Consider the following 15,379-nt stretch of genomic DNA (forward strand, 5'->3'; position numbering starts at 1 on the left):
CCTGTGTGCGTGCGGGCACGCGCGCAAAATAAAAAGTCTTGACGATTTTGTATTAAACAGAAGATAATTTGTCAGATTTGGTTTGAGAGGCCAAAAATATGAGAACGAAATATTTGTGAAGAACAAATGTTTGAATTTCAAAATGATGCTTTGCTTCTGATCTCAAAAATGGTTTTTTTGCTTTGCGGCAGGAAATTTGCAGTTGCGGGGAGAAGAGGCGCAAAAAAAAATTGGAGGCAAATTGTGGCGCTTTTTTTGTTGTTGTTTTTTTTGTCATTCATCGAAAAGATTCACTTGGACTACAATGCGCGATATCGATCGCATAGCGTGCAAGGTGATGGCGGCATGTGCGTTTTCTAAATGATTTCAAAATTGACTTGTTAAATTATGATATCGGTGTGCGTCAAATAATTGGAACTTTTTTATAGGTATCAAAACATATTTCAACGAATTGCTGCTATTTGTTGCAATGCCTTTTTTTATTTTTGGTTCCGATTTTGCAAGAGCTGTTAGTGACAGGTCCGCATGCAAATGAAATGTACGTACGTGAGTCACGTGCTGCGGCTGGGTTCTTGCTGGTCCGAACATGACCCGATTTGGGGGTGGTGACGTCACGCGGAGGCACAAGGGGTCTGGAGAGCAGCAAAGTCCTTCACTCGAGTCCGCGTCCCGCCGCGCGACGCACCGCACCGCAGCGCAGCGCCACGCCTCCTCTTTTTCTTTTTCTTTCTCTTTCTCGTCATCTTCCGCCGCCGCCGCCGCCTCCTGCTGCTGCTGTTTCTGCTGCGGCTGCGGCTGCTGCTGCTCTTGGTCAATAGCAGCGAGGAGAACCGCCGCGGCGATCGGCTCAGGTTCCGCTGGTGGTGCGTGCTAACGATCCCAGCGAGCGAGCTGGGGTCCCGGCTCTCCGCACGCCACTATCGAGCGCCAATAAGCGGGTGCAGGGTGGGTGGTGGGGGGGGGTGAGAGGGGGGGTGCAGGGGAGGGGACTGCTCGAACCCCGGTCAGCAGAAAGGCCTGTCGACGATGGCCCTCCCGGCGGGCCGCTGAGTGACGACGCTCCATGGACGCGCGCCGCCGCGGCATGCCGGGCGCGCCCCCGGCCGTCGCGGGCAAGCAGGCCACGACGCCGGCCTCCTCTTCCTCCTCCTCCTCCTCCTCCTCCTCTTCCTCCTCCACTTCGTCGTCGCACGCCAAATCCTTGGCCTTCTCCATCGAGCGGATCATGGCTCGGACGCCCGAACCCAGGGCCGTGCCGCTGCCCGGCTGGTTCCGGCCGGCTCCGGCGAGGCTTCCCGACGTGTGCCCGTCATCGCTGCACTGTATGATCCCGCTGGTTCCGCTCGGTTACGCGGCGGAGCAGCACCGGCTCGCCTTCCACCAGGGCTGCCCGGAGGCGGCGGCGGCGGCGGCTCTGACCGCGGACGTCCCCCCGGCAGCGACGGACCTGCTCGGGTTCGGACTCAACTACGCCGGCCAGCAGGACGAGCCGGCCCGGAATCAGCCGGACGGTGGCCATTACAAACTTTTCCGGCCCCGCGTGGTGACCCAGTCGGCGTTCCCGTCACGAGGTACCGTGTGCTACCTCAACTGCGGCGGCGGCGGTGCCGGGGACGCCGGTTCGGCGGGGCTCCTCAACCTGCACCCGATGGCCTCCTACCTGCTGTCCAGCAGGCACAAAGCGGGCCAGCTTCCCTACCAGGCTGCGCAGAACCACCTGCAGAGCCTCATCAAGGAGCGCGACTTTGGGGAGAGGATTCTCAAGAGCTCGTCGTCGTCGTCCTCGGCGGCGGCGGCAGCGGCGGCGAGACTCGCTGGAGGAAAACCCAAAGTGTTCACCTGCGAAGTCTGCGGAAAAGTAAGTTACGTCACTGCACGCCACTTCTTTTTAGGAATAATATTCTCATTTCGAAAATATTTCTTTGGCTTTTCTGTGATGTCAATTTAGTTCGTAACGAATTGGATTAAAAAAGGAATTGGATGATTGTGCTCGTGCGTATACGCAAGCATGGCCCATCGACAACAAAAAAAATCAAAATTCTTTTGGAGACAAGGTTTATTCAAAAATAATAATAATATATATAGCCACATCGAGCGTGTCTAACCAACGTTTGAAAATATCTTTCATGTGTGTATAATTCTAGAATTGGCCAAAAAAGATGTTTGTAATTTAAATAAGCCAAACACTGTTTTGGTGTAAATGAACATTTTTTTTCTTCTTTTTCGAAGAATCACGCCGAACACAAAATGAATTTCGACGTTTTGAAAATGTTTGACCTGTTAAAAAATGTCAGAAGTGTTTCTTTAAAGTGTCCAAAATGACCTTTATTTACACGTCGATCTATTTCTTTCAAAAGGGACATGCTGAAACACTTGGATTGATGTTTGATGTGCGTTGTCAAATCATTATATTGTTCCAAAGTGGGGAATATGTCTTTAGACTATTTCATTGAATGTAACCATGCATGTGAACTATTTGTTAATATGCAATTATGTTTCATTTGTAATTTCATCGATGTAATTTGTGGGAAAAAACATTTAAAAAGCACATTCTAAAAAATCTGCTATTTCATCATGTGTGAATATTTTTTCTTGAATGCATAAAATCTTGAATTTGATTCATTTCCCAACGCTTTGAAATGTGTCCGGTGTGATTTTCAAGATGCGCGACTTGTGAAAATGTGCTGATTTTAACATGACAAGGTGGCCCGCAATTTTTCCTAAATGATGCGCTGCATGCGGACATTTTTGGACATCATTTTCAAATGGGGCTGCACGTCCGCCGCGCATGTGCACGACGAGAAGGAATGAATTTCTAAACAGTGCAAACAAAAAAAAAACATGCACATTCGTGTGTTTCAGGTGTTCAACGCGCACTACAACCTGACTCGCCACATGCCCGTGCACACGGGTGCGCGCCCGTTTGTCTGCAAAGTCTGCGGAAAAGGTTTCAGGCAGGCCAGTACACTCTGCAGACACAAGATTATACACACTCAGGTAAAGCGCACGCACGCACGCATGCACGGCGCGCGCGCGTAATTGTGTTATTCGTGAAAGTTAGGTTTTTGGAATCGAATAAAATAACATATAGCACATATTTCTGCGCGGTCGGATTTGCATTTCGTTCATACTCTCGTTTTCTGCATGCTGTGAAAAATTGCTTCATTTCTATATTAAACAGATAGTCCTCAATTTATGTCATAACGAGTAATTGGGAGCACGTTGTCATATTAGCGGGCGAACCAACATCATCGCATGACCTTCATCATTTTGATTTTGAAAACGCTGGGCGCTCAGGGAAGTTGCACGCGCAAATCTGTGCAAACGTGCGCCGGTGTGACTTTGTTTGTCGTTGTTGTTTTGCGTGCAGGAAAAGCCTCACAAGTGCAGCCAGTGCGGCAAAGCGTTCAACCGCAGCTCGACGCTCAACACGCACACGCGCATCCACGCCGGCTACAAACCTTTCGTCTGCGAGTTCTGCGGCAAAGGATTCCACCAGAAAGGTGAGCGAGCGAGCGAGCGAGCGCGCGCTGCAGCGGCTTTCTTAATTCCAACAGCAGTCCAAAAGAAAGCGGAATTAAGAAAACTGTGAACATCCCAAAAAATCGGATTTAACTCGCAATAGGAGTGAATTATTTCTTCTGTGATCATCAAGTAAATAGTATTGAAATGTTGTTCAAATATTTCAAGCCACCAATATAAAATCAACAACAGTCCATTGACATTTTGTCTTCCATAACTTTCAAATAAATGTATATTTTCAACATACACAAGTACATCCTTTAATGTAGATGTTTTCACAAATTTGGACGTCCATAGGTTTTGAAACATTTTATTTTTTAGAAAACGTTTGGTCTTGGCAACAAACGTTTTGCATATAACTAATTAAAAAAATACGACGGAATTTTTCACACACGCTCTGAATATAAATAATATAAATAAATAAATGAATTAATGTCCAGAAAGTGGATGGGTGTTTGAGTGACCTTCCGGCTCCCCCTCCCCCACTCATGAATGGAAATGACATTATTTTGTAGATGAACTTTTGACTTCCCAAAATAATTGTATCATGATGATTATTATTTATTGCAAGGCACTCGAGGAGGTGTTGCGCTGTCGCCGTGGTAACTACAGCATCCTCTTCTCAAGACTGATGCATCCTTTTTTCTTTTACAATTAAGGGATGGCGTGGCTGGTCATTTTTGAGCTGAACGTTCTTTCTTGACGTTTCACTATCAACGTCACCACAAAACAAACGCCAGTAATAATAATAATAATATGTAATTACCCCTTAAATTGACACAAAAGATACAACTGAGAGACCATATAATACTTGAGTCATTTCGTCTGTGTAGCATGACTAATATTAGTGCCGTAGCGATGAGCTGAGAGAGGAGTTTCCATCCATTTCGCTGTCTTATACTGCCCCCAGATGGCCATTAACATTTTTGCACATTTGCCGACAGATCGCCCTCGATTAACGTTGGCGCATTTTCGGCAGGAGAAATAATGTTCGAAAGAATTTTCTGTTTTTATCATAAAGTGATAGAAAAAAATGGAGCCATTGCCATTTGCTGTCCATTGACGTGCGTGTGGCGCCCCCGCAGGCAATTACAAGAATCACAAGCTGACGCACAGCGGCGAGAAGCAGTTCAAGTGTTCCATCTGCAGCAAAGCCTTCCACCAAGTCTACAACCTCACCTTCCATATGCACACGCACAACGACAAGAAGCCCTTCACCTGCCCCACCTGCGGCAAAGGCTTCTGCCGAAATTTCGACCTCAAGAAGCACGTTCGCAAGCTGCACGAGCACGCCGCCATGGCCATCCAGCGGGCCGCCGCCGCCGCCTCGCCGCCGCCGCCTGTGGCGACGCAGCGGCCCTGAGCCCCGCACGCGGGCTCGCCATTCAAAACCACAGAAAGTCATCGGACCGCGTCCATTCCGCCATATCGAACGATTCGATTGAAATAGTCATCCCTTCAGAGGCCCAACAGTTTTAATCACAATAATGTGCCACCATCTAGTGGCCAACGATGGAACTACACCCAAAATGAACAGAAGAAAATGGAGGTGTAATTAGACCACCTCCTTAATTAAAAAAAGCAAAGCAGTCACTTTTTGTCAAGTTCCCAATTGCCAAATGGCCAGAATGCGTGACACACGGCGTGACCACGCCCACTTCCTGCTCCTTTTTGTTGTTGTTGTTTTTTTTAGCTAACCCTTACATCGAGCCTTTTGCATCAGCAGACGTCTTTGGATTTGACTGACGGGCGCTTGAGTGAGTGCCAAGAAACTATGAGGTGAACTCAAGCAGTTTCTGGAATGGATGATTGATTTGCCACTGCTCGGGCAAATTTCCCCCTCAAGTTCTTGGTTAGTGTTGGACAAGGTTCCTCCCAGAGCCCAGGCCAAAGCTTCTTGGATCTATCAAAAGTACTCTCCTGTTGTATGGTCTTCTTTTCCCCTCTGACCCCACGGTAGTGGGATGGTCCGGCTGAGCGCCACTGATGCGCATTGGCGTGTTTGGCTAACTTCTTGAGGTCTTGACTCTCTTTCCTTTTGGACTTGCTCTCAGGCTCAGCATGGTTGCTGTCCAATTTCGGACACTACTGCTCCTGCTGGACAAAAAGTGCTATGACATCAGGACCCATTGAAGACTTTGTTTGGAAGCTGCATTTGCAACTTTTTAGTTCTCGGTACTTGAAAGTGTCCCCTCCCTCTTTTTCCCGAGAAAGTGTCTGCACTGTTGGATTCTGTTATGTTTTAATTGTTCAATTAAATAAAAGTCTTTGTTGTTATTCAGCACGATCAATCTCGATGCTTACTAAGTGTCACTTAAGGCTATGATGTTTTTCTTTTGAATTGATTCCAATATTCTGTATTGCTGGCATCACATTTTGGCATTGGAAAAAAGTCCAACTCAATGATTAAATGAACACGTTATGTATGACTTGATGTAAATACTGATGCATTTCCCTTTAACGACTGTCACGGAAGCGCGTCGGTTCGTACCACGGTGAGCAAGTTAAAGAGTCTTCTCTTGATGCAAAGCCATAACTGGCACAGTCGAGTGAGCTTTGACGGCAAGTCATAATTCATAATGTTTGTTCTTTCTTTTTTTTTTTTTAATGTACGTATCATCGGGTACTTCGGGTGCTGTGACGTAAAGGTTGACAACTATCGCTTCTGCTCCTTAACGGCGTGTGATTTAGCAATTTGACGATGGTGCAGGCAGCGGCAAGTGCTTTCCAAGTGATTGTGAAATACGAGACTAGAGGTTGAACTCAGGTCAACCACGTCTGTTTTGGGTTATTAGAATGAGACTCCTCCATTTTTGACCCACGATAGAGGCTCAAGGGCGAGGCATTCTCGAAACCCCGGAAATGACAGAACATTTTTGTCATGTTTCATTTTTGTAGCGAATGTTTGTATTTGAAAGAAGGGCGGGGAAATGGCCCAAGTGCGACGACTCCTAAGCAATGTCAACTCACGTGAAACATGAACGTTAGTAGTGTGACTTTTAGAGCGTGGAGGAGTCACGCTTGATTTACCACTCTCTTGAGTTCCCTGAAGTAGTCAAACGCGACGTCATTCCACACGAGGAAGGTTCCCAGTTGCCGGTCTTCCAATCCCGGAAACGTTGGGATTCTGCTTTCCCTTCAAGATAAAAATCTCCCAATTCTTTCAACTACAATTTGGACATAACTTCGAAGAGCTCGAAACATACATTTAAGTACTAAGTTGTTCACGTGGTGCTCATAAAAGTAGCGAACAAGACTCAACTCACGTTTAATATCCAAGAGCAGAAAACTTGCTATTGTTTTGAAAGCGTCACCGGAAAATGATGTTCGCTCTGACCGTTACGTGACCCATCTTCTTCTCCGGGTTTAACCTCGGAGTGACACTGTGCGAAAAAGTCCTCCGTTGTTTTTTGCTCCACGGGCTTCCAAAGCTGAACCTCTGGTTCCAGTGGGCTTCTGACAAGTTGGTGAGCAACTTCGTATTTTGGCACCAATGTAGCTTGTGTTGCGTGTGTTGTTACTTTCCGGGACCCCACCGGACGTCGCGACTCGGATTGTCCACGCGTCGAGAAAAGGCTCGTCTGACTTTCTCTTTTGTTTTCAATTCACTTACTTGTGCTTTCTGGGCGGACGGACGGACGGACGGACGGACGGACGGACGTTAGCTAAGCGACGTAATCAGTGCGTGCAACAGGTTGAGACAGACGCGGTTTCCAATCTCATACGGCCACTAACGCGCACTGACTTGTTGAGTCCTGAAAACACGAGGTCGGCGTGACGTGCTATTTCCACTAGGTTAGCTCAAAGTTTGACCAATACACATCGGGCGGGAGCTGTTGATGCACGGAACAGGATCAAGTCAAACTTTTCCTGGAAACGCTCATCTGTTGTTTTCCATCTTTTGTGAGCAGAAGCCATGTTTCGCTTCCTGAGTCGCCAGGGTCGGAGGCATCCCAATCCGAGCCGGTCGCCGGGGCAGCGGCGTTACGAGCACCATCGGGCCGTCATGGCCATCAGGCGGGAGGACATCAACCCGTGGGAGAGGCGGGCGCCCCTGGCCCCTCGCCACGTCCGCGAGCTCACGCAAGACGGAATCAAAGTCCTGGTGCAGCCGTCCAACCGCAGGGCCATCCACGAGAAGGTCAGACGGGAAGGCTTTACTCACAAATCAAACTATTTTGACCATGGAACGTGAGCGAGCGGCACCTCCGGCTCGCCGCGACCTCCGCTTACGTGCTTCCTGCCTTTCAGCTCTACGCCAAAGCGGGCGCCGTCATCCAGGAGGACATCTCGGAGGCCACGCTCATCCTGGGCGTGAAGCGGCCGCCCGAGGAGAAGGTGATCCCCAAGAAGACCTATGCCTTCTTCTCGCACACCATCAAGGCGCAGGAGGCCAACATGGGGCTGCTGGACGACCTGCTCAAGAAGGTGAGGCGCACGGCCTGGACGTTGGCGCTTTTGCTCTCATCCATTTAGTCACTTTCTCACTCACAAGAACCATCGTTTCGTGTTCCTGGATACGTTCAACGAATGTAGAAAAACGGAAAGGTTGAGTCTCCATGGCAATCGAGATATAAAAGCACTCATTCCGGAGCTGCCGCTTTGTGTTTTCAGGAGGTTCGTCTGATCGACTACGAGAAGATGGTGGACCCTAATGGCTTTCGCATCGTGGCGTTTGGTCAGTGGGCCGGCGTGGCGGGTACGAATACGCCCCCAAACATTCCAATGATTAGCATTGTCATTAGCGTCTTTTTGTGGAAAGATTTTGTTGTTTTTCTTCAGGCATGATCAACATTTTACACGGTTTGGGTCTTCGCTTCCTGGCGTTGGGCCACCACACCCCCTTCATGGTAAACCCCTGAACGCGCTCGCTACGTGTTTGTATGACAGCGTGATGCTAAATTCCCATCACGAGTACGCTTTGGAATTTGCGGACCACCGGCGTGATGCTAAGCGCTAAATGCTCATGAGTGCACTGTGATGCTGGCTGGCTGGCTGGCTGGCTGGCTGACTGGCTGGCCGGCTGGCGGGCTGACTGGCTGGCGGGCTGACTGGCTGGCTGGCTGGCTGGCTGGCTGGCTGGCTGGCTGACTGGCTGACTGGCTGGCCGGCCGACTGGCTGACTGGCGGGCTGGCTGGCTGGCTGGCTGGCTGGCTGGCTGGCTGACTGGCTGACTGGCTGGCCGGCTGGCGGGCCGACTGGCTGGCTGGCTGGCTGGCTGGCTGGCCGGCTGGCGGGCTGAGTGGCTGGCTGGGTGGCTGGCTGGCCGGCTGGCTGACTGTGTGCGTGCGTGCCTTCCCAGCACATCGGCATGGCGCACAACTACCGCAACGTCTCGCAGGCCATCCAGGCCGTGCGGGACTGCGGCTATGAGATCTCCCTGGGCCTCATGCCCAAGTCCATAGGTCCCGTCACCTTCTGCTTCACCGGAACCGGCAACGTCTCCAAGGTAGGTCGGGGAAAAAGATGCCGGCGCCGGTTTGAAATGTCACGTCGTCCGCGATATCTCTCGCAGGGGGCGCAGGACATCATCAATGAGCTTCCCGTGGAGTACGTTGAGCCTCACGAGCTGAAGGATGTCTGTGAAACTGGAGGTGCAAAGTTATCGTTCCTATTTTACGAACCCGAAGCTAACTGTAACGTGCGGTTGACGCCGATGTTGTTTGCGGGCATCGACAACATTTTTAGCGATTAGCACGTGGCTAGCAGCGTTGTTGTCACTTGAGATGTTTTTGTTGCTGTGTTTTTAGCACATAGCATGTGGCTGACCGTTAACGTTGCTGTTTAGATATGACCAAAGTGTACGCCACTGTGCTGAGTCGTCATCACCACCTGATGAGGAAGAGCGACGGCATTTATGACCCCCTGGAGTACGAGAACCACCCAGAACTGTACACCTCGCACTTCCGAACCAGCGTCAGTACACTCGCGCGCTCTCACTTATTATGACATCATCAGTGAGAAGAGGAAAAGAAAGATAAATCGGTTCCAAATCCTTTATTGAACAAAAATGGAATGTAAAAAAAAAAAAAAAAAAAAGGAAACCCAAAAACTTACCTGAGAATGCGTTTGCACAAGTGTGCACACCCTCTTCTAACGGCAGATGTGGCTCCAAAATGTCAGCTTGCGCTACGGCGACATTGTGACCGCGCCAAGCGGGATCGCTAACGCGCAGACGCGGTACTGCTCGTGTCCACAGGTGGCGCCATACACCAACTGCCTGATCAACGGCATCTACTGGGAGCCTCAGACCCCGAGACTCCTGCGCCGGCTGGACGCCCAGCAGCTGCTCCGACCCACGCGGAGCGGCGGCGGGGCCAGCGAGGGCATGCCGGAGCTGCCGCACAAGTAAGCGCGCCGCTTTGGCCGTCGCCGCTTTGGCCGTCGCCGTAGATTGAGCGAGGAGGCCGATTTGCGGCAGGCTGCTGGCCATCTGCGACATCTCGGCCGACGCGGGCGGCTCCATCCAGTTCATGACCGAGTGCACCACCATCGACAAGCCCTTCTGCATGTACGACGCCGATCAGCACATCGACCACGACAGGTAGCGGGCCGGCGAGCAGGCGGGCGAGCAGGCGGGCGAGCAGGCGGGCGGGCCTCGATGGCTCTCCGGAGCAAAGCCGATGAGCGCTGACGGCGGCGCGTTTGCCCTCGCCAGCGTGGAGGGCCACGGCATCCTGATGTGCTCCATCGACAACCTTCCGGCTCAGCTGCCCATCGAGGCCACCGAGTACTTTGGCGACCGCCTCTTTCCGTACATCTGGGAGATGGTGAGTGAGGAAAGCGGCCGGCACGGCTCGAGACGAGACGAGAGGGGAAGCGCCCGCTCCGCTTTGTCGCTCGCTCCATAACGAGGCGGCCGCCTGGCGTTGTGTCCCTCAGCTGCCGTCGGACGCCAGCAGGCCTCTGGACCAGGAGGACTTCAGCCCGCAAGTCCGAGACGTAAGTCGCAACATTTATGATTTATGATCATAATGCAGTGCTGTCTAAAACTTATTGCATTTATTTTTTGATTTGATAGTTTTGGATATATGCCCAAACCATTTTTCAAAATACATATTTATTCTTTGAAGAGAATTGCTCCAAAATCATTTTGTTTTTTACTTTCTTGATCTATTTTGCTAGAACTGCTGAAAAGAATGTCAATTGTTGACACTGGCAAATTGCTTTTTATTCTCCACAATTAAAAAGGTTGACTCAATAAAAATAAATGAGATATTTCATATCAATGAAAATAAATATACGAATTGAATATATAATAATAAAATAAATGAAATCTTTTGTTTCTTTGATGGAATATCTATTGCTACGAGACAAAATGACTTTCATAGGTGTGTCATGATCAGCTTGTTCCCGTTTGCTGCGCTGCGCCCACAAGTCGGAGACGTGCCAAGTCATTTTTTGTTTTTGGTTTGTCATTGTTGCTGAATATAGGCAGTGATTACCTCCAACGGAGCCCTGACGCCAAAATTTGAGTACATCGAAAAGCTTCGAGAGCAACGGTAAGATGCCTTGCGCGCTCGCGCGCACACACACACACACACAATGCACGTTTTAATGACAACGATGATGATTATCCATCCTCGGCTGTTTACATTTGAAATGCTAACAAAAGCATATTGAGGTTGCAGCGCTTTGAAAAAAAAAAAAAAGAAAGAAAGAGGGTGGGGGCGGGCGGGCCAAGACAAGACTGTGTCGTTGTGCTCGTGCATCTTGTCCTCTTTAATGAAAGGCGTCTTTTTGTGCGTGTAATCTAATTACTTTCACAGTGCCAAATGATTATAATCATTTCCATCTTTTTGTTCATATTTAGGCCAGCGTGTCTTAAGACATTCTAATTGATCTTTTTTGCCTGTCCAGACAAGCCATCCAAGGTTAATCTTAATCTTAATTCCTCCTTCACATATGTGAGAGGAAAAAAGTCGCCGTCTTGTGCTTTCTTGAATTTTTAATGAAGGCGCACGAGGCGACCCCGCTCGCTCGCTCGCTCGCTCGCTCGCTCGCTCGCTCGCTCGGACCCGCCGCGGCTGCTGGCGTCCAATTAGCGGCGCGCTAATGAGAGCGGGCTTGTCTGCTGACTCCCGGGGGGCTTTTGGGATGGATGTTAACAAGAGCAAAGGTCAGCGGGGTGGACGCCTCCCCTCTAATTCGCGGCCGGCTCCTATTGTCGGCAAGCGTAATCATCCGGCAGGGACCAGCGCACGCCTCATTGCGTCCGAGAAAAGGGGCGGGGCGGCGGGGGCGCTTTCTGGCTCTGCACTATAAACCAACACGTTTGCACAAGGGCGTCAAGTGTTTTATCCGCCCGCCATCAAAGTGGCAACGGAATCAATCAAACCAAGCGCAGTTGATGCACGCAGGAGTCATGTGACTTGCCACCGCTTGGCAAAAATGTCCCGTGGCTCGGTTAATCTCTAATTTTCTGGGGCAAAGTACGCTCAGCTTTGCATGGGAGCACCCGAGTGTGAGTGTCTCGGTGCGCTGTGACCAGGGAAAAGTCTCAGATCGTGCGCAAAAGCGGCATGAAGCGAGTTCTCATGCTGGGCTCCGGCTACGTCTCCGGACCCGTGGTGGAGTACCTGACCCGCTGCGACAAGACGCAGCTCACCGTGGGTGGGTGAGCCGCCCGCCGACTCTGATTGTGGCCGTTTTTTTTTCTCCGCAACCAAAGTTTGCTTTTGCCTTTAGCGTCGGTGTGCATGAAGCAGGCGCAGGATCTGGCGGCCAAATACCCCAACACCATTCCCGTCATGCTGGACGTCAGCAGCCAGGAGGCGCGCCTCGTCTCGCTCATCCAAGACCACGACCTGGTCATCAGGTGCGACCCGGTAGCGTGCGGCTAACTCCGAGCGAGACGCTTAGCGTGTCATCGAGCCAATGAATTCACACCCATGACCGAAATGGAGGGAGGCTCTGTGTAGCGTGAATCATTGCTTAGCAGGTTTTGTTTTTCCCTTGGCAGCCTGCTGCCCAATGTGCTCCACCCCCTGGTGGCAAAACACTGCATCGACAAGAAGGTCCACATGGTCAACGCCAGCTACCTCAGCCCGGCCGTGAGCGACCTGCACGCCAGGTATACACACACACACCCACACACACACATTTGGGCAGCTTTCAACTGGTCTGCGTGCTTCAGGGCGGAAGAGGCGGGCGTGACCCTGGTCAACGAGATAGGCTTGGATCCCGGCATCGATCACTTGCTGGCCATGGAGTGCATCGATCAGGCCAAAGCGGATGGCTGCACGGTGAGTAGGCGCCGCGCCCGCCGGGCGTATCAAGTGGGTTGACTTGCGCGACCCCGCGCAGGTGGAGTCGTACGTGTCGTACTGCGGCGGGCTCCCGGCTCCCGAGTGCTCCGACAATCCTCTGCGCTATAAGTTCAGCTGGAGTCCTTCGGGAGTTCTCCTGGCCTCCGTCAGCCCCGCCGTCTTCCGTTGCGACAACCGGGTACGTAGCGTCGTTTGAAAGAGCCCTGATCGAAATCCACGCGGCGGACAAAATGTTTGGGCGTTGCGCGGCTCAGCTGGTGAAGATCCCCGGCGGCGGCGGTCTAATGGACGCCGTCCGGCCCATGGATTTCTTCCCCGGCCTCAACCTGGAAGGTTATCCCAACCGCGACAGCACCAAGTACGCCGAGCTCTACGACATCCCCGACGTGCACACGCTGATTCGAGGGACGCTGCGCTACAAGGTCAGCTCGGTTCAAACCGCTTTGGCTGTCACGGCGCTAGCGGAGGCAGTAAGAGCGTTGTCGCGCCTCGCAGGGTTTCTCCAGGGCCATGCGCAGTTTTGTCCAAGTGGGCCTGATCAACAACGAGCCGTACCCCGCGCTGGCCAACGCCTCGTCCGCCGTCACCTGGGTAAGCGGCGTCTCCCGCCGGTTCCCGCCGCCCCTCCCCTCCCCGCCGACTGACTCTGCCCACCCGCCGCCGTGTGCCCAGAGAGCTCTCGTGACTCAAGCCATGGGCTTGCCCGCCGACACCCCGGACGAGGCCTTCCGGGCCGCCGTCCGCCAGCGCCTCGATGGCGACGAGCGCAGCATGGACGCCCTCAAATGGTAAACGCCGCAAATATTGCGCTTTTTCCAATTTGGCTTCATCTGACTTTGTGAGACTCGCCGGGCCCGGCCCGCTTGTGGCAAATAGAAAAGGCCGCTTCATAGACACAAAGGTAATGCGCGCTAACCCCGGTCGACCCGGCGGACTTGTGTTCAGGTTCGGCATGCTGAACGACGACGCGGCTCCTCACGCCGACAGCCTCCTGACTGCGCTCAGCAAACATCTGGAAGCCAAACTCTCCTACGGTATGCCACTCCGGCTTCGATTCGGGTCTAGTTCTCGGTCGCGCTTTGGTTTTGTTCTCGTTGCAGTCCAACAACTTTTTTTGGTCTCGTGTCAACAATGGCTACTCGTTTGTGCGCGCAGGCAGCGGCGAGCGCGACATGATCGTGCTGCTCAGCGACTTTGGCTTGCGCCACCCGACGGGCGAGCTGGAGAGCAAACGCCTCAGTTTGGTGGTGTACGGCGAGGTCGGGGGATTCTCGGCCATGGCCAAGAGCGTGGGATACCCGGCCGCCATCGTCGCCCGCATGCTCCTCGACGGTTTGTCCATAAAGCGCAAACGACGGGCGGCCTAGCCAGGTGATTTGATTTGCGCTTTGCCTCTTTAGGTGAGATCGCTTCCAGGGGCGTGCTGTTGCCCATGAGGAAGGAGATCTACGTGCCGGTCTTGAAGCGCCTCAAGAACGAAGGCCTCAACGTGGCCACGGCCAGCAGCCTGCTGGAATCCTCCCGATGACGTCATCCGCGCAGCGCCGTGCCCTTCGCTACACTCCTTCTGACCAATCGCTCGCTTTGTTGGGGGTGCAACATTTCTTCTGAAGTCTGTTGTGAACGATCCATCTTTCTCAAAGTCAACTAGAGCCACCCCTGGAAGGTTCACAAGAAATTCTCACGCCTGAAAGAAAACAGGAAGTCGGCCATTTTGCACTCAGTCAAAGCTCAGCAAATCCAAATTGACCTCCAGCCTCACCTGTCGGGGGGACGCGTCGGCCGTCACGGGACTCTCGTGTCCAAAACTCTCAGGGAACCCTTCACTGAGGTGGGCCGTTTTGAATCGGGGCAGCCAGTTCCGCAGCCCCCCTTGAAATTGAAGGAGAGCTCGGCTCCTTTGCACTTCCTCGGCAAGTTTAGAAAAATCAGCAAGTCGCAAATTTCATACACTGAAATGAAACAGGAGGTCGGCCATTTTGCTTTGAGCTAGCGCCGAGGATGTTACGTGCCGTGCCGTGGCGATTTTACTTGTGAGAAGCATCGTTTGTTGTTTTTATGTCTTGCTGTATTTGCCTGCGGGTCAACGAGGTAAAGCAAAAGTCATCTGTGATGTAGATGAGGTCAAAGGGCAGCTTCATGACTCGAAAGTGGAAAGAAGCCTTAATTGGAGACAGCAACATGAATTTGCAAATGCTCGCCCGCCCCACTTGCTTTTTTCTTCTTGTATTTATTTGACTCGCAATGTGTTGTGATTGTCAGCCCTGCTGCTTTTAGTTTGAAAGTTTTTTCCTCTTTGCTTTGTCTTGCCGCACACCAAATGTTTGAAGTCAATAAAATCCCGCAGATATTTGTGCATTTGCAAGCTCTGTTTTGCAGCCTACAGGTAGGTCAAGGTTGAGCCTTGAGCTCACAGGTTTTAAAAGGAAAAAACTGGCACGGTCATTTTTGAAAGAAGAAAAAAAGCCTGTGTGGTCAGGGGAGTAAAAATAGAACCTAAAATCAATATTAATATTTGTCAACAGATCTTTATGTTTTCATAAACATTAGTTCAAACTTGTTTTCCTTGTTTTTATATTTGCCAATC

At 51.4% G+C, this 15,379-nt stretch overlaps 2 protein-coding genes across 6 annotated transcripts; both read left to right on the forward strand.

The window, feature by feature from the left end:
• Positions 1 to 997: 997 nt before the first annotated feature.
• fezf1 (FEZ family zinc finger 1) lies at positions 998 to 5,789 on the forward strand. Its single transcript, XM_085913707.1, has 4 exons — positions 998 to 1,858; positions 2,863 to 2,997; positions 3,371 to 3,503; positions 4,608 to 5,789. Exons 1-4 carry the CDS (start codon positions 1,064 to 1,066, stop codon positions 4,883 to 4,885), a joined length of 1,341 nt encoding a protein of 446 aa, XP_085769833.1. The 5' UTR covers positions 998 to 1,063; the 3' UTR covers positions 4,886 to 5,789.
• A 135-nt stretch (positions 5,790 to 5,924) lies between these two features.
• On the forward strand, positions 5,925 to 15,148 carry aass (aminoadipate-semialdehyde synthase). Of its 5 annotated transcripts, none has more exons than XM_085913701.1 (24): positions 5,925 to 6,017; positions 7,434 to 7,663; positions 7,774 to 7,950; positions 8,137 to 8,221; positions 8,305 to 8,372; positions 8,826 to 8,972; positions 9,039 to 9,117; positions 9,312 to 9,439; positions 9,723 to 9,871; positions 9,945 to 10,067; positions 10,182 to 10,293; positions 10,406 to 10,465; positions 10,958 to 11,025; positions 12,015 to 12,136; positions 12,212 to 12,341; positions 12,486 to 12,596; positions 12,660 to 12,768; positions 12,830 to 12,970; positions 13,047 to 13,214; positions 13,288 to 13,383; positions 13,465 to 13,580; positions 13,738 to 13,826; positions 13,948 to 14,124; positions 14,193 to 15,148. In XM_085913701.1, exons 2-24 carry the CDS (start codon positions 7,439 to 7,441, stop codon positions 14,318 to 14,320), a joined length of 2,808 nt encoding a protein of 935 aa, XP_085769827.1. In that variant the 5' UTR covers positions 5,925 to 6,017; positions 7,434 to 7,438; the 3' UTR covers positions 14,321 to 15,148. The 5 variants fall into 5 exon arrangements, with proteins under 5 accessions (XP_085769827.1, XP_085769823.1, XP_085769826.1 ...); XM_085913697.1 differs by having other exon boundaries at positions 5,990 to 6,084; XM_085913700.1 differs by lacking the exon at positions 5,925 to 6,017 and adding an exon at positions 6,223 to 7,097.
• The last annotated feature ends 231 nt before the right edge of the window (positions 15,149 to 15,379 follow it).

This window comes from Syngnathus leptorhynchus, chromosome 6 (assembly GCF_054491065.1).
Source record: "Syngnathus leptorhynchus isolate UIUO chromosome 6, UIUO_Slep, whole genome shotgun sequence".
Classification (NCBI taxonomy): domain Eukaryota; kingdom Metazoa; phylum Chordata; class Actinopteri; order Syngnathiformes; family Syngnathidae; genus Syngnathus; species Syngnathus leptorhynchus.